Here is a 23,387-nt window from a genome sequence, read left to right on the forward strand (position 1 = left end):
CTGCTGCACCTGCAAGCTGGGTTTTTGCGACTCATGCACAAGGACCCCAAGGTCCCTCTGCACCGTCGCCTGCTGCAGTTTTTCTCCACGTAAGTAATAATCCTTCCTACCATTATTCCTACCAAAGTGGACCACCTCGCACTTGCCAACATTAAATTCCATTTGCCAGTTCCTAGCCCATTCACCCAGCCTATCTAGATCCTTCTGTAGACTCTCCACACCCTCCGTAGCTGCAGAAAAGTCTCAGCCTTTTGGTTAAGATCAAGTGTGGTATCAACATGCTGTGCTTGGTTGAAGTCATTAGGTTACATTTCAGCTTCGTTTGAAGCAATTTTTAAAAGTGGCAACTCGGTCTTTTGGCGAAGATGCAAATAAGATCAAGCCTTGGAGGAGGAGCTATGCCTACTCCAATCAGCCTGGATCATGTAGATCAAGCCCAAGACAGGATGTGAGAGCCCTGTCTTGTCAGCTTGGATCAGGAATGTCTCAACTTGAGACTCTGAATTGGACTTGATTGGATTGAATTGGAATAAAAACGAAACAAAAAAAAAAGTCGATATATTGGTTGTGATTTGCCAAAATTCTCTAGATTCTTGAAAGGTCCCAGCCAATTGGGAAACTGTATATGTTACAGCTCTCTTCAAGAAAGGAGGGGAAGAAAACAGGAAACTACAGATCAGATAGCCGAACATCTGTCAAAGGGAAAATACTAGAATCTGTTATTATGAAGGCAACAGCAGGATATTTAGGAAATCATAATACAATCGGGCAGAATCAACATGGTTTGTGAAAGGGATAATGTTCAACTAATTTATTTCCATCTTTAAGGAAGTGACAAGCAAGGTGGGTAAAGAGAAACTTGTAGCTGTTGTGTATGTAGGTTTCCAAAAGACATTCAGTAAGATGCCACAAAGGTTAGCACAGAAGAGTGCAATGTGTAGGAGTAACATATTGGCATGGATAGAGAATTGGTTAGGTAACAAGAAGCAGCTGTATAGGGCCTCAGTTAGATTGTTTCTACATACAGTTTTGGAACTCTTACTTGAGAATAAAATCACATTAGAGAAGTTCAGAGAAGGTCCACGCAACTGAACCCTGGAACTTAGGGATTTACTTATGAGGAAAAGGTTGAACAGGTTGTGTATATTCCCACTAGGGCTTACAGGATTGAAAGGTGGTCTTAGTCGAACATAATTGCTCTGTTCTCAATTAGTTAATTTTTTGATATGCTATTTCACCTGATGTTCCAACTCAGACCAGGTGAGATCCAGGCAATGTAATATGTCCTCGAGGCCCAGTGTTAAAAATACAGAAGAGACCACATCTCCTTTATTACAGCACCAGCTGCCATAAATCAGATTAAATGTTCCATTAGGGCCCAATGGAGGTGGAGAAAAATCAGTGGTCGGCAGGGACAAATCGGAGATTGGGGAAGGGGTCAGATCGGAGGCCTGGTTTTGGTGAGTTGGAGGGGTTAGTCAGGGCTGAGCATGAATGGGGGAGTCCTGTTTGGTTTGGGTGATGCGTTGGGATCTGTGGGGCGTAAGGAGGAGTCCTACAGGGGTTGAGTGTTGGTCTATATAACAGTTATCCAGATGATAGATTTTTTTATTCTTCTAACCTTTTCTGGAAGGTGTAACCTAGTCAGAATCTCTGGGCAATTGCTGTGCAAACATTATCTGTGAACCTCTGAGAAGAATTTTCTAGCATATGTTTGGGATACTGCCCAATCCAATTCTGGGGAGCTTGGAGGGTATGGGCCAAAGAATCCTAAACTGATAAAACAGGGTGGATTCTGAGAGGATGTTTCTCCTGTCATGGGGAGAACAACAGGACAAAATTTTGAAAAATAAGGACTGCCCATTTAAGACTGAGATAGAGATTTTCTCCCCCTCAGGTTTGTTAGTCCATGAACTTCTCTTCCTTAAAAAGAAGATACTGGTTCACTGAATATATTCAAGGTTAAATAAGATAAATATTTGATCCATGTGAGTCAAGAGTGACTGGAAGCAGACAGAAAAGTGGAGGCCATGGATCAGATCAGGCACAAACTTACCAAATGCCACAGCAAGCTACTCCTGCTCCTAATACTTGTGTTCTTGTGACAGAGGGACTTCAAAATACTTGAAAAGTCTATTCTTTATTCACAGTCACCCAAATTCAACATTTTTGATAACTAAGTCTCCACTGATATTAAAATTGCTAATTTAAAAATTGTTAACTATGCCTTACTACAAAAAAAGGCTTCAAATTATCAAGAGCTGCAGATATGTTATTACCAGAGGCATGGTGGCACAGTGGTTAGCACTGCTGCCTCAACACCAGGGATCTGGGTTCGATTCCCAGCTTGGGTTACTGTCTGTGTGGAGTTTGCACATTCTCCCCGTGTCTGCATGGGTTTCCTCTGGCTCCTCCAGTTCCATTTATTGACTCTGTCTACACTTCCTGCTGTCTCTGCAAAGCAGCCAGCATAATTTAGGACCCCACGCACCCCGAACATTCTTTCTTCCACCTTCTCCCATCAGGAAAAAGATACAAAAATCTGAGGACATGTACCAACCGACAAACCCTTCCCCAGGGTCATATATCAGATCAGAATTTAACTAGCCTCGGACCAGTCAGAGGCTTAAAATTCCACCCCAAACCTCTGTTTGCAATCTATAAGGTGCAAATCAGGACTGCGATGGAATACTTTCCACTTTCTGAATGAATGCAGCTCCAGCAACCCTCAAGAAGCTTGATACAATGCAGGACAGAGCAGCCCATTTGATCGGTACTCCATCCCCCACCTTCAACATTCACTCTTTCCATTACAGGTGCACAGTAGCAACTGTGTGCCATCTACAAGGTACACTGCAGCAACTCATCAAGGCTCCATTGACTGCACCGTCTAAACCCATGATTTCTACTATAAAGGACTATAGCATTCATTCAATGTCACTGGGTCAAAACCCTGGAAATCGATCCTTTACAACACTCTTGCAATTCCTACGCTTCTTGGATAATAGTGGTGGCTAGAAGGCAGCTTACCACTCCTTTGAGGGAAATTAGGGATGGACAGTTATTATTCTTGCCAGCAATGCTCTCAGGGTGGCACAGCAGCACAGTGGTTGGCACTGCTGCTACATAGCGGCCAGGTTCGATTCCCAGCTTGAGTCACTGTATGTGGAGTTTGTACATTCTCCCCGTGCCTGCATGGGTTTCCTCCAGGTGGTCCAGTTTCCCCTCTCATTCAGAAAGACATGCTGGTTAGGTGTACTGACCCGAACAGGCACTGGGATGTGGCGACTAGGGGAATTTCACAGTAACTTCATTGCAGTGTTAATGTAAGCCTGACTAATAAATAAACTTTATTAAATGGTGAGCAATTGCTAACAATAAAGTAATGAAATGGGGCAAGAGGCAGAGGGCTGTTGGGCATCTACGCACCAATAAAGGTTTGAAAACAGGTCTATCAGGTGGCAAAACAAAGTGGTGGGTGGGTCTGGCCAACACATGACACAGCACCACCTGCTAGCCAGAGACCTACAACTAGCCACGTTAACATAACATTTTTCCATTATAAATATTAATAAAAAGCTGGAGATAGTCTATGATTCTAAAAAAGTTATATTTACTAGAATGTACTGGATATGACGGAATTCAGTTAAGAAACTGGGATTGCTCTTCTGAGGGCAGAGAGGCTTAAAGGCAAGTTTATTAGAAATGCTCCAAATTATGAGGGCTTTTGAAAGATAAAAGACAAGAAACTGTTTCTAATGTTGGTCACCAGAGAACAAAAGGTAATTGGCAAATCTCAAGGAGGAGATGTGAATTGTTTTTGTGCAGCAAATTCTAATGAATGCATTAACTGAAATGAATGGTTGGTGAAAACAGATTCAACATCTTTCAGAAGGGACTGGATTTCTTTTTTTATTCATTTGTGGGACATGGGCCTCGTTGGTTGGCCAGCATTTATTGCCCATCCCTAGTTGCTCTTGACAACTGGGGGTGGGCAATACATTTTCATGTAGACAGGAAGAAGAAAAATCTGCCGTGAGGAAAGTGCATTCAACCATTTGGATAGTTCTTTCAGAGAACTGGCAGAGGCACAATAGACCAAATGACTTCCTTCTCAGCTGTACTATTTTGTAATCTGTACTGATCTGAAGCAAGAAAAACAATTGGGTTCCATTAACAGACTGATAGAGCTCAAGTCTAAAGGCTGTGTTATACAAAGCATTGACTAGACACTATTTGGAGTATTGTGCGCTGTTTTTGCCATGTATTCACATGATTGATGGTAATGTCTTTGTGAAGGTTCAGGAATTCTATGTATTGGGAATTTTAATTATGAAATAAAATAACAAAGTTGCAACTGTTTTCCTTGGAAAAGAGGAGAATAAGTTTAATACAAGCTTTCAAATTTTAAGTGAAAGCTGAACCTGACATATTGATCGTTCAATATCCCAATATCTGAATCACTGAATGGTTTCGAGGAGGGGATACATAAATTTCTAATTAAAACTGGTATAAAAGGAGTATGGAGAATAGGTGGGGTGGTGGATTTGAGAACAGGGTCATGATTTGATTGAATGGCAGAGCAGGCTCGAAGGGGTGAATTTTCCTACTTCTGCTCTTAATTCCAACATTCCCACTAATTCAGATGGTGGAATTTAAATCCAATTAATAATCTGGAATTGAAAATTTAATCTCAGTATTAGTGACCATGAAACCATTATTGGTTACTTTAAAAGCTCCTCTGGTTCGCTGATGTCCTTTGGGGAAGGAATTTTGCCATCCTTACCTGGTCTGGCCTACATGTGACGCCAGATCCACAGCAACGAAATTCACTTTTAACTGCTCTCTGAAATGGCCTCCCAAGACACTCAGTTTACGAGCAATTAGGGATGGGCAACAACAAATGCTGGCCTTGCCAATGAAACCCCTATCCCATGGGAGAATAAATACTATTTACAAAAAAATGCATCTAATAATAGTTGTGAATTTTAAAGAGCAGGCTTTGGGTGGAGGAGGAACAAAGACTAGTCTTGAGAAATGTTGAAATAATTTGGCAGGGGGTGGAATGTTAAGATACAAACTTAAGCTCAAAAATGGTTAATTTTGCACAACAGGTTGTGTAAATTGAGTGCCTCCCAAGTCATCAACATGATCAAGAGGAAAACAAATACCATTTAAATTTCAATGGGGCATTTTAAATAGCCATCAAAAATTGGCTTGTTTATAGTTATATGCCACGGAAGGTAAAGTTCATCCATCGAACAGAGTTGGAACAGTTAGGTATCTAGTACTGTAGAAATGAGATAATAAATGAAAACCAAATATTGGACTCTCAATTATCTTGAATGACAAATTGTTTTAGCATGAATTCTCACCTTGTGACTGGACAACAGGTGAAAACCTCTGACATTGTGCAGAGATGATGTGGAGATGCCGGTGTTGGACTGGGGCAAACACAGTAAGAAGTCTCACAACACCAGTTTAAAGTCCAACAGGTTTATTTGATAGTAAACGCCACTAGCTTTCAGGGTTTGCCCCTTCATCAGGTGAGTGGGAGTTCTGATCAACCTGTTGAGACTTCTTACTATGCAGAGAACCAAAGAACATTTTATTATCCTATTAAACACACAAAAAGAGAAGGCTATTTGCAGGATCTTTACACGATTTAAGATCTGATCACAGCTACCAATTAGGAAAAACTCAAATTATTCAGGAGGCATATTTACTTTATACAACATTAGAGGGAGAACAGGATGCCAACATTACAATTATTTAAATCCCTTAAAAAGGCATTCTCCCTGTGACCTAATCTTATTCGTCAGTGGAGGATAAGAATGAAGAAGAATTTTCAATGGTTTATTTTCAATATATTGACAGTAGGACAATCTTTGATTTTACCATTAAGCATGTGCTGGTTTGTGTGCTGGCCATCTTGCAGGGTTTGGGAACCTTCCCTGCCACCAGGGCCTGGAGTCCCTGCAGCTGCTGGAGCAAGGACCTGAGGAATAAAATATCATTGTTCTGTTAGACAATTACAATAAAGGTTTGTGTATTATAACCAATATTATGAATATTAGTTTTCCAATTTAGATTTTCACTTCAAGATTAACCTTCTGAGGACATGGTACAGCATGAATGTGCATCCACCTGAGTGAGTCCAACTGTTCAAGCCAGGCAGATAGGTAGCTTTCTTTGTAGAAGATAGGAAACTCTGTGCCAGTTTTATGTAAGACAAAGCTGACAGACACAACATTAATATTAAAAGCTGACAGATGGCAGTACTGAAGGATGAGAATGGGGTCAGACTGAGAATGCATAAATTCAAATGCTAAAAAAAAAACCCTGCATTTATGTAGTGGATGAGAAACTTCCAGTTAAACAGAAAGATGAGAGACAGAGAGAGATTAGGATTGCTCTCCTTTGAGCAGAGAAAACTAAGGCAATTTTAAGTGGAGAAACATTCCCGCAAGCAGGAGAGTTGCTAACAAGAGGACGCAGATACAAAATAATTGACAAAAGAACCAGGTTATGCGGTGGGGAAGAGGAGAAATTACTTAGGTAGTTATGATGATGTGCAATGCACTCTAAAAGGATGATGGCAGAAAAATCAAAAAATGCAATTTTTTCCTTTTCAAGTTTGTATCCAGTTCAAAGTTATGGGGAAAACCATGAAAGTATAGAACTAATAACAAGCGGCACAGTGGTTAGCACTACTGCCTCAAGTGCCAGAGACCCGAGTTCAATTCACTGTGTGGAGTTTGCACATTCTCCCTGTGTTTGCATGGGTTTCCTCCCACAGTCCAAAGCTGTGCAAGTTAGAGTGATTGACCATTCTAAATTGACCCTGGTTTTTTTTTGGGGGGGAGGTTTTGAAGCAGGGAAAACATGTGGCGGTTACGGGGATATCGGTGCAGCTTCAATGGGCCAAACGGCCTCCTCCTGTACTGTTGGGGTTCTATGATGCTATGGAATGTTAGCTTTAAGGTGCATAGGGAAAATTTTAGAGTGGCTGTGTGACGCAATTTTTTTTTAAAAACACAGATTGGTAAATATTTGGAACGTGCTGCTTGGGGAGGTGGTGGGAGCAGGTACATTTAAAGGGGCAACTACACATGAATAGGATGGGAATGGAAGGGTACAGACTCGGTAAGTGCACACGTTTCAGTTTAGGCAGGCGTCATGATTGTGCAGGCTTGGAGGGCCGAAGGCCTGTTCCTGTGCTGTACTTTTCTTTGTTCTAATTGAAAATTCTCTCCAATGAACCAGCACTAAGAATGCGGAGGCAGGACTTTCAACCCCTCTTCTTGGTGGGCAGGAATGGCAAATTGAGCAAGAGTCTGAAAACACATTTATGCCAGTGGATTCGCTTGCTCAATTGTCCCTGCCCCCTGTCAGTGACAGAAAATCCCATTATAATGCACTTGCACACGATTAGCGGGCCTCCCTGCTGTAACATTCCCCACACTGGAAAGTCCATCACCCCGCTTCCCCAGTGGTGTGACATCATGTTAGCGGGGTTTACAACAGGTTTTTTTAACAAAATGAGGAAATGGCAAACAGACTGTGTCAACAATTATGGCAGGAAAAGCCAGCAGTGCAACAGGCAGGCTGTACCCAGCTTTTCCCTCCTGAATCGATGCTTGTAGTCAAAGAGGGAAAATTTCATCCAATGGAACAAATTGTCATCTCTGCTGTAAGATTCATTAATTCTACCATTTAGGGAAGAAAACTATACGGTAACTTTGAAACTGTGATTCTCTGTTAGTCAAAAACAGGAATGAGATCTTACAGAGACATGAGCCATTTCAATAGCTAAGATTATGAAAAAGCAGCAATGTTCAATATCAGCACATATAATCTAGATGTCAAGGCCAAAAGACTAATGTATTAGAACTCTCCAACCACAATGATCTAAAGTTTGAAAGTGAGAAAGAAATCTAGACATGCAACAGCAGGGTGGGCTTTTGACAGGAGCAATATTCACCAAATCCCTCTAGAGTACAATGTCATCACCAAGGTGTTCGGAAAAACTACTACTGACTTGAGGTGAAGAACAAATTTGCTTGACTGAGCTTCTATCAGGTGGTGAGGGAATCAACACAAGGAGAATCTGGCTTCTGCAGTGATCCCTCCTTCTGATACTGTCCTGCATCTGGGTTCCAGTTGTAGAGGCACATATCATTGTTAGTACTGGTAGGAGGGTCCACTGCAGTCCTTGTGGTGACTGTTATGAAGTAGGGGTTGATTCTCCCCTCTGACAATTAACACAAAAACACCCAAAGAGGGTTACCTCATCTTATAATCTGTAAAATGTGTGTATGAAGTGGTGTGACTTGCACTTCAGCAACATTTAGTGATTAAATACAAAATGAATCCCTGTCACTCACTCTAAAATCAACACATAACAATCTATTTATCTAACTAATAGTTAGAGGGAGGCAACGGCCTAATGGTATTATCGCCAGAAATTCTGGGGACCCGGGTTCGAATTTCACCATGGCAGACCACTACAAAATCTCAACAAAGAACTGAAACTGGGCAGACCACCTGACAACAATCTAAGCAGCAGGAAAAACTATTAACCCAGGAACTCAACTAATGCTCTGGGGGCCCATGTTCAAATCCCAACATAGCAAATGGTGAAATTTGATTCCAATAAAAATATGGAATTAAAAATGAAACCATTGTTGATTGTCACAATAACCCATCTGGTTCACTAATGCCCTTTAGGGAAGGAAATCTACCGTCCTTACATGGTCTGGTGTACATGATTCCAGACCCATAGCAACATGGTTGCCCTCTGGAAGATCAAGGGAAATTAGGGATGGCATGACTAATGACATCCACATCCCTTGAAAGAATTTACAAAAATTGAGAACTGGCTTTGTTACATAGTGTGGGTACCTGGGTAACATTGACAGGAAAACTAATCAGATGTGGGTGCTGAGATAGATATGTGAGCAACAAGAAATGACAAGATCAGGAACCAGCATATTACATGGTGGAGGCAATGATCTAGTGTTATTATTGCTAGACTATTAACCAGAAACTCAGTTAATGTTCTGGGATCCCGGCTTCAAAACTTGCCACACAGCTGGTGGAATTTGAATTCAATAAAAAAAAGTCTAGAATTAAGAATCTACTGGTGACCATGAAACCATTGCTGATTGTCGGAAAAACACTCATTTGGTTTATTAATGTCCTTTCAATGAAGGAAATCTGCCATTCTTACCTGGTCTGGCCTACATGTGCCTCCAGAGCCGTAACAATGTAGCTGACTCTCAACTACCCTCCAAGGGCAATGAGGGATGGACAATAAATGCTGGCCAGCCAGCAATGCTTATGTCCCATGAATGACTTTTTAAAAAATTAAACAACTAACAGACCGAAGAAATCCCTTCGAACTACAGTGTGCTCCGTTATAACGCAATGATTGGGGTCCATAAAGTGTTATTGCAAAAAAGGCGGGGTTGCGCTAAATCGGGATTCAAGAAAATCCCTATTATCGCCCTACTTGACGTTCCTAAATTTCAAAATGCCATTTACAATGAACTCACAATACACACTCGGAGAATAATGGTATTCTTGGTGTTCTGTCAATAATAGAGAAAGGCTGCTCTTATCTCAAGTGCTGCTTCACATTTCAGAGAAGAGGTGGATTCCACAAAGCCGCTATCAGTGTTTTGTAATTTTACTCTGAAAGAGGAGCTCTTTAGTGAGCAAGTACATATTTCAAAATAATACTTTGTCTCTGGAGAAATGATGCAAAATATATTGTCCATTCATGTAGTTAAGATCATTTTCTCAAATAGATAATATCTTCTACGATATCTGGATTAGGTTGACAAACTGAAAAGGGTCCAGTGATTCATCACATTATATCCAAATTTGCGTTAAATCGGGGCACGTAAAATTGGGTTTCACTGTATTAATTATTCCCGAATAAAACAAGATTTTAATGTTATGCTGTCCCAATTAATAAACTTCCCACCCATTAACAAAGATAGAATTTAGTCACTCTTAAAGTTACAACCAGATTTTGTCTCTACTGGAATAATGGTGGGGCAGGCTCGAGGGACTAGATGGCCTACTCCTGCTCCTATTTCTTATGTTCTTATGTTCTCTGTTGATTCTTTTGTCTGGAACTTCTTTCACACATTTGCTATCTAGATGGTGCTTTCTGGAAGACATAGATGAAGCTATGAGAGCCAGCAATTCTCCCGTTCTTGAGAGCTGCGAGCTTTTCTCTTTGGTAGATGGCAGTTGCTCTCACTTTTTGTCCCACTTCCCCCTTCTTTTATACCTGTGATGACATAGCAATATTTCCCACAATACCATTGGTCCTAGGTTGTCAAAACCATCAGATTTAAATTTAATAGGTTCTTGGTATCCAAGTGCCCGATTCAAATTGATTGACTAAATTCAAAAGGCTTGGTAAAACTGCTGCTTGGCCTTTCGATGTAAATGTTTCAGTTTGGGGCTCTCTGTGTACTTGCACTTTTTTCTCAAAGCTCTAAGCACAGAAAAAGCACCACCTTCTAAAAGGGACCATGCATTGCTTTCTCCCTAGCATTTTATAATTTTACAAACACCAACCTATAATTACTCTATCCAACTTCGTGACAAGTTTCATCTTGATACTGAAACTACCTTTCATTGTACTGTGTGGCACTTAAGGCCATACTAAATGGAATAGGTTCAGATAAGAAACAGAAGCTCAAAACGGACATTCATGAAATGTTATGGGACATCAGCAACAGGATTATGTGTCACCATAAACTGTAAGCTTATAGATTTAATATCCTTCACTCCATCATTGCTATCAACCAAGGAGACAATCTTAGTTCAATTTGCAGTATAAGAGAGCATGCCAGGAAGTGTGCACCAGGCATAACGAAAAATGAGGTACCAACCTGGCAAAGATATAACAAAGGATAAATATACATGTCAAACAACATGCTACAGACAGAGGTAAGCGATCCTACAGTCAATGGATCAGCATCTGAAACAATCGAAAGCCAGAAGAACTGAGTAAAATGATCCACCTTAATGTCCTCTGGAGAATCCAGCATCACAATGCTTGTTTTCAGCAAATTTTGTTCATTTCGCATAAAAGAAATGGCTAAGGTATGGGATGCTGCAAAGGCTATGGGCCCCAATTACAACCTGGCTATAATGCCGAAGGCTTGTGGGCTGGAAATTCCACCCTGTTTGCAATCTATAAAGGTGCAAATCAGGAGTGTGATGGAATACTTTCCACTTTCTGAATGAATGCAACTCCAGCAACCCTCAAGAAGCTTGATACAATGCAGGAGAGCAACCCACTTGATCAGTTCTCCATTCCCCACCTTCAACATTGACTCTTTCCATTACAGGTGCATAGTAGCAACAGGGTGTATCATCTATAAGGTGCACCGCAGCAACTCGAAGTTCCATTGACTGCACCGTCTAAACCTGTGATTTCTACTATAAAGAAGAACTATATCATCATTCATTCAATGTCACTTGGTCAAAACTCTGGAAATCCATCCTTTACAACACACTTGCAATTCTATGCTTCTTGGATAACGGTGGTTCTAGAGGGCAGCTCACCACTCCCTTCTTGAGGGAAATTAAGGATGGACTGTTACTGTTCTTGCCAGCAATGCTCTCGCAGTGGCATGGTAATAGTGGTTGGCAATGCTGCTTCAGCGTCGGGTTCGATTCCCGGCTTGGGTCACTGTCTGTGTGGAGTTTGTACATTCTCTTCGTGTCTGCATGGGTTTCCTCCGACATTCTGAAAGATGTGCTGGTTAGGTGCATTGACCTGAATAGGTATCAGACTGTGGTGACTAGAGGAATTTCACAGTAATATTGTTGCAGTGTTAATGTTAGTCATATCTGTGACTAATAAACAAACTTTTTACTTTGCCATGAGCAAATTTTAAAAATACAAACAGTAAAACATGATAATTTAAAGCAGCCATCATTTACTCATCCCTCAATCTGATTGACCATGAACCACGAAAGATCAGTTTCAGATTGAACTCTGAACTTACATTTCAGGAACGGGTTTAGGCTCTGGTTCAAATGATGATTAGACTGTAATAAGGCAACACATGAATATAAAACAAAACAAACTTAAGTATTCTTGCCTGTTTGCTTTTTCCAAATTTTCCACCTTTTTACGGAGTTCACTGTTTTCATTTGAACAGGATTCAACTCTGGTAAGAAAGAAATTGGACAGATATGAAAAATATTGTTATCAAACTTGCTATTTAGAAGGATCAAATGCTCTATTGTCTTTATACTGATATCCCTGGAGTGAAATGGCAATTGAAAATTTATCAGCGACTGTCTCTGAGAGAAAGCACATGTATCCCATAAAGACTGCTATTAAAGATAGATAGATATACTCCTTAAGTTATCTTTCTGAAGCTGTTCACCTTTCTAAACAATGAACTAATACTACTGTAGATAGATTCCTACTTTGCTTTTGGACTGGTTTCTATTCCACACCAAGCAACAAGGTTAAGAAAGATAATTTAGTCAAACTGAACTAGTTGCATGCAGGTTCAATGACGTGGAGGCACTCACCTGCAGAAGGGGCAGTGCTCTGAAAGCTTGTGCTACTAATTAAACCAGCCTCCCATCCACTACACTTCCCACTGCTTCAAAAAAAAAACAGCTTAATCAAGGACCCCACGCACCCCGGATATACCATCTTCCACTTTCTTCCATCAGCAAAAGATGCAAGTCTGAGATCACGTACCAACCGACTCAAGAACAGCTTCTTCCTTGCTGCCATCAGATGTTTGAACGGACCTACCTTATTCTCTGCACCTTAGCTATAACAGTAATTCTACATTCTGCGCCTGCTCCTTTCCTTCTCCCTTCTTCAAACTGTATGATTTGTCTGTATAGCGTACAAGGAACAACACTTTTTGCTGCATATTAACACGTGACAATAATAAACCAAATCAAACAAGAATTAGGCTTAACAACAATTTAAAATTCAGTTATGTTTCCAACTTGTGCACTGGAAGTTAAGTATATTAATTTACAGGACTCTGTTCTTTCCAAAGGAAAATGTAGACACATTGCAGCTGTTTCAGTGAAACAAAATAAATGCCGTCATTTGCTGATTCATTCTCCAGGGCATTGCCTTGGCCAATCATTGTCAAGCTACCTGGTTTCAATTTCAAACAATGCCTGGCATTTACCTTTTAGTCAATATCAATTGGTGCATTCTCCATGGAATGCATCTACCACTCAGCATTCTCTTCCCATTTAATATAAATTGTTGTTTTCCCCTTTTACAAGTATTCTTGCAAAGTGTCCTGATGAGTTCAAGACAAAGGCTTCAACATAGCTTTTTTTCCCCCAGCATATTTCAGTTCTGTACTAACAATTAAATTTCATTACCTTGAACAAATGTAGTTATCTTAACAACCTTCTTATGGAAGTAAGAGACTGAAAGCGTTTATTTATCATACTATCTGGAAGAGATTGCTGAGATCATTCGCCTCTCTTTGGGGCAGAGTGGTAGTAGAATCTACTGCTCGTACCTGATCCACCTGGGCCAGGGCTTATTGCATATGCATGTTATGTACCCAATCTCAATTTTTACCACCAAGAGATGCCTGATAAAACAAAAGGTGGAGAAGAGGTGCCATGGACTCAACAATACAGCATTACAGAAGGTGGTAAAGGACCTCAAAAGGGGTAGAAATACACCAAAGGAAAGTTTCTGCTGAAGGTCAAGATCAAGGTCGAAACCTTTGGCACAAAAGTTTTTCCTGAAGCTGCCAGGAGGGGACGAGCTTCTGTAAAACCTTGTGCTGGCACCTTGATGCCTTCACCGTTGTTATAGCACCTATCATCTTCAACTTGCTGGCCTTAGGAAGTCGCAGCAACTAAAGCAAAAACAAGGAAAATGGGCCACAGACCAGGCCATGTACTGTATAGCGTGCTGGAAAGGAGGGCCAGCAAAGGTAAGAAATTCCAGTTAGAATAGAAAGGTGGCAGTGGGTCTCAACATCCAAATGTTCTGCTATTCCTCACCATGATTTTCCAGGCAGGGGTATAAATGAAAAATTCCTCCATGTTATCATCAATGCTATCTATGGGGAGCAGGCAGGAAAGTGGAGTTGAGGCAGAAGATCATACACCATTGTACTGAATGTTGGAGCAGGCTCAAGGAGTTGTATGGTCTACTCTTACTCCTATGTTCTGTAATATGAGTCAAATTATACCTCCTACCTAGTTAAGAGCAAGACAACTATTTTCACTATTCTCTTCTTCCAGACTGAAGGGGCATTCTGTCCTGTTAGACCCCAAGTTCATTGTTTATCTCAAGGGCTCAGATCAAATATTTTTTTTTAAAATGAAAAATTGCAGAAGAATGTTAAGGATACAGGTCAGAGGAAAGAACTTGCCTTTAAATAGGATCCTTCACATCATAATGACATCCAAAGTGGCCAATTAATTACTTTAAGTGCAGTCACTCATGGCCAATTTGTACACAGCAAGGTTGTGTTGATTTGCTGTGTGAACATTAGCTGGTACTTTTCTACATCATAGCAAATTAACAAGATAATTATTTTTCACGATACTGATTGAGATATAAATGTTGGTTAGAACACCAACTGATAGTACCAGTTTCTTTTCAACATCCATTTGAACAACAGCCACAGATTGACCAACTTTCAAAAAAAAGTTGCCTGAATTTTCACTAAATCGTGAAGTCTGTAATAGACATTTGCAACTTTATTTCATTGCATCAAGGTTCCTGAGGTCTGCCTCTGGTGGACACTGCATGAATTGGCATGAAAAGTGCAAGATGGTGGGTGGGGGCATAGATTGACATGAGTTGGTACCAAGTTGGCACAGGAACTATAATGGGCCAAGGAATGAGCAATGGGTGGGGGGATATATTGTCACTGTGTATGAGGGACTATTGAGTGGGCAGAGGGGTTGGTGTAGAAAGTATGAGGGACCATGGGTCATGGGTTGGTAGGCTTTGGCATGAATGGGGCATATGGAACGAGAGAGCTGAGTGAGACAGATTTAGAGGATCTAACTTTCAAGCACACAACTGGGATGAAGTCCTAGAACACTGGGGCTGGCTTTTTAATCAATCAATAGCTGCCTTCAAATTCTTAGTGCGAGCAGCAGCCCTGACTGTAGCAAGCACCCATTCCTCTCCCCCTAGGTGGATGTGTCAAGCTGGGAGCCAAAAACCTGGCCTGTACCTCGGATAACATGGCAGTCCTTCAGTACTCCACTGAAGTCAGCCATGAACTCTCACATTGACTCAAGAAGTAAGAAATTATTCTGAGCAAAGCAATAAAAAAGGGCATTAGCCCTTTTTGATACTATGCCTTTAAGAAATATACGTATATCATGTTTCTTGTAAGAGCACGTTTAGAATTCTGATCTGGTTTACAATTTGTCTCAGAAATCTATTAAAACTGTAGCTTGGACAACAGAATAAGTACTTGGGATGTTTGTTTTAAGCAGAGCTAATGCATTTGTGTTAATTTCGGTTTCCTCTGGGGTTTCAGATCAGAATTGTGTGTTTTATGGGAGGAGCTAAGCTTGCAGGGAAGCTATGCAATTTCTGTTTCAAAGTTTTAAAAGTACAAGCAGTTTGGTGCCTGGACGGCAAGAAGGCAGCAGTGGCTTTTGCCCTCTCTTTGAAAAGGCTTCTCAGAGCTCAAGATCTGTTAACCTGAGAACAGCATGCAAACTTGTGCTTTGGTGACTAATTTTAAATAGGGGTTTTAAGTCTAAGAATATTAAGTTTTTAAGTTGATTTAAAAGTGTCACAAGTAGGCTTACATTAACACTGCAATTAAGTTACTATGAAAATACCTAGTTCGCCACACTCCTGCACCTGTTCGGGTACAAAGGAAGAATTTAGCATGGCCAATGCACCTAACCATATTGCTTGAATTGGAACTTGTAGTCAGAGGTTAGCAGTTAGGAATCGTATCTTGTCCTGTTTAAGTATTATTCAATTGTTAGAAGTGTTCAGCTAATTCATTTGTTGTAATTAAACTGTGTTGTTAAATAAAAATTGTTTTGATAAAAGCTTCCCAGTATGTCAATGGAACTATGCCTGGAGTGAAACTTCATATCCTTGCATGAATATCAAAATAGCCAATTGTTGCGGTCTAACTTCATAATATATCTTGGGGTTTCTGATCCATTCCCTAACACTACATAATTATCAGGAGTATTATAACTTTAAACAATCAGACTTACTTTTTTTCCAGCGTATCCATGTATTCTTTTTTCTTCCTTCTACTCTCTTGGGCAGAAATCTGCCAACAACAAACATTTATTACAGCTTGTTTACTATCTTGGGAGAATTTGGTTTTAAGAACTGATTGTCTTTCAAGACTTACAACCATTAATACGCACTTAAAGTTTTACTTAACATCATATAGATTAAATTTTCACAAACAGAAAGGAGCCAGTTTCAAGCCTGGGAATCAGCTCCTGCTCCAAATGTCAATATGCCAGTATGTCTAATCTCCTGGCCAAAACACATTTTTAAGTTAGCTTCTGTGGGATGTTTTGGTTTTCTGTTCACCTCAAGATATTTACATCTACTGTAGTAGTTGATTCAGCAAGATTAATTATACATGGGTTTCAATGACATTTCCGTTTTTCTCCATGTTCAGCATGTTTCTATGTGATTTTGAGAGAGATAATTGGAACTTAGTCATTTCCTATTTCCGAAAACAAATGTTACTTTTTTTCCCCCCGAGATACACGAGACCATGAATTTGAGAAGCAACACTTCCCAGATATTTATTTTCCATCACAAAAACAGAAAACGGTGGAAAATTTCTGGTTGACAGCATTTGTAGAAAGAGAATAAAGCCACCATTTCTTCAGAGCTAGGAGCAAAGAAACTCAAAGATTTATACTATGAGGTGGTGTGGGGTGAAGAGATGGGGCTGTAATTGGACAAAAGTTAATGTAAATGATAAAGGAGGCCAAGAACTGTACTCCTGAAAGTGTCCATTAAATAATCAGAATGTGCGAATGGCAGTTCAGAGGTACAGATTGTTAAGGGACTAACTGAGGAATGTGACAGTTGCCCTGAAGGGGGTTGGGGGCAAGGTGAAGAATGAGTGTGGAGAAGTGGAAGTGAGAAAAAGGGTGATAAAAATGGTTGAAATGAAATGAAAAGAAGAAACAGAATGAAATAAATGGAAATGGGGTGAAGGTGGAAGGGAGAGTTCATGCTTTGAAGCTGTTGAACTCAATATTCAGTCCAAAAGACTGAAAAGTGTCCAGTCATAAGGTGAGGTGCTGTTCCTCCAGTTTGCATGCGGGATCACTAGCACATTGCAAAAGGCCAAGGACTGACACGTGATCAGCAGAGCAAGGTGGTGTGTTGAAGTGGCAAGCAACAGGAAGGTCAGGGTCCTGCTTGCGGATGCACCAAAGCAGTCGCCCAGTTTGCATTTGGTCTCTCCAATCTCTTGTAGACCACATTAGGAGCAGCAAATGTAATAAACCAGATTGAAGGAGGTGCATATGAAGCACTGCTTCACCTGAAAGGAGTGTTTGGACCCTGGAATGGTGAACAGCAAGGAGATAAAAGGGGCAGGTGTTGCACCTTCTGCAATTGCATGGGAAGATCCCATGGGCAGGGGTGAGGTATTGGTGTGATGGAGGAGTGGACCAGGGTGTCCCAGAGAGAGTGGTCCCTGTAAAATGCTGACGGGGGAGTGAGGGGAAGCTGTGCTGAGTAGGGTATGATGCTGGTATTGGCAGAAATGATAAGGATGATCCTTTCAATGTGTAGGCTGGTGGGGTGAAAAATGAGGACAAGGGAGGCCCTATCCTGGCCCTGGGACAGAGGCGAGAGCAGTGGCCTGGGAGATGGGTCAAATGCAGTTGAGTGCCCTGTGAACCATAGTGGGTGGAAAACTACGAGTGAAGAGGGAGGAAGATATATTGACAGCCCTATTTTGGAAAGGGGCATCATCAGGATAGATGTGGCAGAGGCAAAGGAACTGAGAGAATGGGATGGAGTCCTTATAGGATATGGGGTCTGAAGAGCTGTAGTCAAGATAGCTGTGGGAGTCAATGGGCCTGTAATGGACACTGGTGGACAGTTTATCGCCAGAAATGGAGACAGAAGTCAAGGAAGGCAAGAGAGGTGTCAGAGATTGAAGACGATAAGAGGCATGGAAATCAAAAGCAAAATTGAAAACTTTTTCCAAGTCCAGACAAAAGCATGAAGTGGCATCAAAATAGTCATTGTTGTACTGTACTAAAGGAATTGTGGGAAGGGGCCAGAGTAGACTGAAGCAGGAAATGCTCCACATAATCCATACAGAGACAGCCATACTTGGGACCGATCTGGTCTACTGTATTCGCTGCTCCCAATTTTGCCCATCCCCCACTACTTCAGGGCAACTGCCACATTTCTCAGGTAGTCCCTTAAGAAACTGTAGCCTGTTCTGCCATTCACACTTTCTGATCACCAGACGAACATTTTTAGCTCCTTTCTCTGGGCAGCACAGTGGCAGTGGTTGTCACAGCTGCCTCACAGAGTCAGAGACCTGGGTTCAATTTCTGGCTTGGATGGAGTTTGCACATTCACCCCGTGTTTGTGTGGGTTTCCTCCAGGTGCTCCAGTTTCCTCCCACAGTCTAACAGGTGTGCTGGTTAAGTGCATTAAACCGAGCAGGTGCTGGAGTGTGGCGACTTCAGGAATTTCACAGTAACTTTATTGGAGTGAATGTAAGCCTTACTTGTGACTGATAAATAAATAAGCATTATAATAAACTCATTTACATTACCTTTGAAGGCAAGGGTGCTATAATTGGACATAGTATAAATCTCGTCTGATTTTCTTTGGTCTTAGACTCAAAAGATTTGGTTCTGTTCTCCCTCCACAGATGTTGTCAGACCTGCTGAGATTTTCCAGCATTTTCTGTTTTGTTTCAGATTCCAGCATCTGCAGTATTTTGCTTTAGTTTATTTTCCTTACCTTATTCTTAATTTTTCTGCGTATCTTCTTGAGTGCCTTTTCTTCTGCTTTTGTAAGCGGTAATTTGTTAGGAACTGGATATCCTTCTGCAATTAGAGTCCGCTTCTCTTCCTCTGTTAGCATTAAAGGTCCTGATGAGCCTTGCAGCTTCTGGAGTGAAGAAAAATTCTGTAACTTTTCTTTTAGGGACTTTCATTCAATTCTACCGAAGCAATGGTTCTTAAAAGAGAAACCGATTCAAAAGTTTGAACATTGGTAATTTTGTGGAGCTGATAGGAATGCTTTTATTAGCTTCACAAAATTATTGTGGTCCACTGCTCGCCTGGTCTTGCACCAGTCAGCCTCTCCTCTCTATCCCAGAATTTCTTGTGAATATAGTTCAAAGAATGAAGTAAATCCATCCACCCTGTTATTGGTAATTGTTACAGGTCACCAGAATAAGGTAGAGTTGGGACTGAAGAAGGGCATCTGAGGGGAGGAAAGGGGCAATCTATTATTTCAGTGATGGGCAGTGGTGAATGCCCTACTTTGCTAAAGGGTTGGTGGTCCTCCCTTTGTCACAGGGTTGCCATTTTTTTTTGTGAGGGCAAGGAAATCTGTCTATGAAGAGAGAAAATGCTAGAAAAGAGCTGACATTTCAAGTCCAGATGACCCTTTGTCAAGGCTTTGACAAAGGGTCATCTGGACTCAACATCAGCTTTTTTCTCTCCTTACAAATGCTGCCAGACCTGCTGAGATTTTCCAGCATTTTCTCTTTTGGTTTCAGATTTCAGCATCTGCAGTCATTTGCTTTTAATCTGTTGCTGAATGTGAAGATCAGGGCGTCCATCAGATGGGTGAATCCCACATAACAGACATTGCCAGCACTAGCAGGAAACACTCCAGGTATCCTGCTGGTGTGGGCATTTAATACCAATTCATGTGAATTGCACCTACATCTTTAAGGTCCCAATTTATAGGGATGGGTAACTTATTTCAGATGGGGTATAGTTACCCATAATGTCTACATCTAACTTTCTAAAAGATACGGCAAAAGATAGGGATGTACAATTATTAATCACCAATAAATCTGTAACTTACATGTGGTGCAGTGAGAAGTGGGGAACTGGACAAAGCAGATGGTGTACGGGTTATGTTTTTCCCTGTAGGCTGTGCCTGGCTAGAGTCAGGTGATTGGACAGAATGTGCTGGGCTTTGACCGCCCTCACAGTCGCTGCCATGGCTGCTGGGTGGGGTTGGTGGTAGCTGCAGAATATCTGCTGCTGCTGCTGCAAAGAATAGAAAAACACGGTCACCATTTAAACTCAGGCTCAGCCTCTCTTTCTAAACTGTCTTCAGGACAGAATAAACTAGTTGACAAATGTAAATAATTTTAATTTCATACATTATTCCAAAAAGCAAGATATAGGCACACATCAATTGCAAATTGCATATTATGCTTTCATTGGCCCAGCATCAAGATTTCTTTACCTTAATTATGAATTGCACATTGTTATCTGGCCAAAGGCCAACAACAGAGGGGGAGGGGAAGGGGGAGGGGGAGCCAGAGACAGAATGTGAGCAAACCTTTCTTGACCTCAACTCAATTCTGTAACAAGATACAAAAAACAAAAAGGGCGTGAGAGAAACCCTGTTTTCCTTTTATCGAGAAGCTTTAATGAAGAACTAATACCCGTAGCGTAAAGTACTACTATTAGATATTGCAAAATTGGTCATGTGACATCAAACAATGACAAGCCAGTCAGGTTTTCTCTTGTAGGTCTGAACAAGACACAAGAGAAGTGATCCACATGTTTTCCAGAAATGGAAGCACGTACTGAGCTTATGAAGTAGCAGCTGAGAAAATGTGCAAGTGCTCCTGGAAAACAGGGGTTATGACAAAGTAAAGGAGGTCAATGAGGGGAGTATCAAAGTCTTTTAAAATAGTTCTTCAAAAGTATTGTTTCCTGAAAGAAAACAAGATTTTCATTCCCACAAAATGCATGGAGATCATCAAAATGTCATGACTCAGCTGAATGAATTTACAGCCAATATTTTAGGAGCTATCTAAACATAGGCTGCATGCAATTACAGTTTAATATTAAACGAGAAGAGTATTTTGAATGCCAGTTAACCTGCTCTTTAAAATACATATTGTCTTGCCGCCTTCTACTCAACACAAAAGCTACAAGCAACAGTCAGCATGAATGTAATCAAAACAGATCACACCTCACCTGCCAACTAATATTCTTTGGATTGTTGAGGCAGGGGCTATTGTGTCTTGAAAGTGGAAGATGGATAAGTATTTAGCAGAGTAAAATAATTGATTTTAACGGGAAGTAATGATGAATGGAAAATTCAGATATTTCAGAGCGCCAGTTGGTGAAGGATGCTGCTGCTATCGTTATTTACTCAGCCTTCATTTATTTACGAAATGAAGCATACAGCTCCAAACACATCACACCAGTTTCAGTCTCTTCACAGGTGCTCGAGTGAAACCCTAGTTAACGGTCTCCACCTAATTCATAGGCAATTAGCACTGCAAGTATTTGTTTTTTTTTGATTTTTCAGATTTTTTTTGTCATCAATTTAATCCCTTCCCTATCTTTCCTGGAGGCATCAACTTCTTACTATAGTCCAGTTCAATTGCCATCCATCATTCTCCTGTACCTTCTCTAACAGGTCATTTTTCACTTGTGTCTTACCAGTGAACGTGGCCAGGCTGCTTAAACATATAGCCATTATAGAAAAGCCTGCATGTGACTTCATATGATATCCACTGAGAGTAGGAGCTCACAATACAACTAGGATTCATTCAGAGGTTTTATTCTTCTTGATGCTTTTTCTATCATTGTGTGTGTCCCTTAGGGGAACAAAGGATTTGTGCAGACATTAAGACACTTTTCACACACTGCGATTGGAATGAATTTCCTCATTCTATGCTTTGTCCCATTTTTACAAATCCATGATGCCACTTTTTCATGTCCTTCCCAGATGGAATTTGCATGGCTTCATACCCTAACCTCTTTAATAAAATCTGCATACTGTTACTGGATAGAGATTTCATATTATCATTGTTTTATGTTCCTACCATATGAAATCTGCATAACATTACCGTCCATCTCAAATGTGTATAATCAACATAGTTGGCTTAATATTTTCTGTGCAGTTTTTCAGGTTAATTTTAATCAAATTTAAGTTTAAATTCCACCTTCAAATGTACGAAGAATTAACTATCTAACAAGAGACTCAGGAACAACTTGAGTCACTAATGTGGTTACAATAAGACATTCATTTTTCAATTATGCACCTCACCTTCCTTTGGAGACAAATTGAGGAATTGATCCACCTCATGCGGTTCCAGTTTAACCTTTGGAAGGACCTTCAGTGAGCATGGCTTAATCTGAAAGAGTACAACACGAATGAGTGTAAAGTATTGATCACAAAGGCAGAGAACAAAAGAAGCTCTGTCTAGGGGAAGAAAATTCAGACATTATTCAAACAGCCACAGAATGTGCATAAAATGACCTAATAGTAAACAGAGGTGACCTTGGACGAGAAACCTGCAAGTATACTTGTGTAGTCAACCTCATGAATTTTGGCCTAAAAATATTGGTGCAAAGGTTTAACTTTTGTAGCAATCTACTTAGAATTTAGAAAATGTTTTGAACTTCACACTGTCATTAAGAGTGGATGAGGATATTTATTAGAATAGTACCAAAGGTGAGTTATGCGCAGAGACTGGAGAAGCTGGGATTGTAAAGGAGGGGATATTAAAAAGAGGGGATATTAAAAAAAAAGAGGGGATATTAAAAAAAGAGGGGATATTAAAAAAAAAGAGGGGATATTAAAAAAAAAGAGGGGATATTAAAAAAAAAGAGGGGATATTAAAAAAAAAGAGGGGATATTAAGCCAGATTTTACCAATCGGAGGCTAAGTGCCGGATCGGGACGTAAAACGGATCCGAGCCTGGAATCCTCATTCCGGCGCGCCCATACGCTTTTTGCCAGCTCCGATCCGGTCTGCGCTGTGGGCAGGGCTTAGCACTGCCGGAATGATCGGAGCTCTGAACTGTACCGCAATCAGACCCCCCGGGAGACAGAACCACACCCCACCCCCCCCGCCCCCCCCCCCCCCCCACCCTCCACCCACTGGGCCTGGTGTTGAGAGGCTTCTTACTGCACTCGTTGGACATCCTGCAGTACCTTCCTGGCCTTCCGCTGGCACCTGCCGGAGGATTGGGGGGGTGGGCTCAGATGGATCTCTGGTTTAGGAAGGAGGGCGGGGTGGCGGAGATTCTCCCACGTCCAAGTTCATCATCCCCCCCATCCTTCGCCACCCCCCACCCCAACCAGAGATCCATCCGAGCTCGCCCTCCTCCTCCGGTAGACGCCAGCGGGAGGCCAGG

The 23,387-nt window shown here is 41.1% G+C and overlaps 1 protein-coding gene across 2 annotated transcripts in view; it reads right to left on the bottom strand.

Annotated features, from left to right (window-relative positions):
* The window catches only part of creb3l2 (cAMP responsive element binding protein 3-like 2), a 104,787-nt gene that overhangs the window by 18,007 nt on the left and 63,393 nt on the right, over positions 1-23,387 (bottom strand). Inside the window, exons 4-9 of one of the 2 annotated variants that reach the window (XM_080190620.1) lie at positions 22,295-22,382; positions 20,081-20,265; positions 19,001-19,150; positions 16,249-16,307; positions 12,135-12,203; positions 5,899-5,998 (exon numbers count right to left, since the gene is read on the bottom strand). In XM_080190620.1, the coding sequence (XP_080046746.1) occupies positions 5,899-5,998; positions 12,135-12,203; positions 16,249-16,307; positions 19,001-19,150; positions 20,081-20,265; positions 22,295-22,382 (651 nt within the window). Of the gene's footprint in view, positions 1-5,898; positions 5,999-12,134; positions 12,204-16,248; positions 16,308-19,000; positions 19,151-20,080; positions 20,269-22,294; positions 22,383-23,387 lie in introns of both variants that reach the window. The other variant, XM_080190619.1, reaches the window with a different exon arrangement.

The sequence above is a fragment of the Carcharhinus amblyrhynchos genome, chromosome 6, assembly GCF_965287045.1.
Source record: "Carcharhinus amblyrhynchos chromosome 6, sCarAmb.v2.hapA, whole genome shotgun sequence".
Classification (NCBI taxonomy): Eukaryota; Metazoa; Chordata; class Chondrichthyes; order Carcharhiniformes; family Carcharhinidae; genus Carcharhinus; species Carcharhinus amblyrhynchos.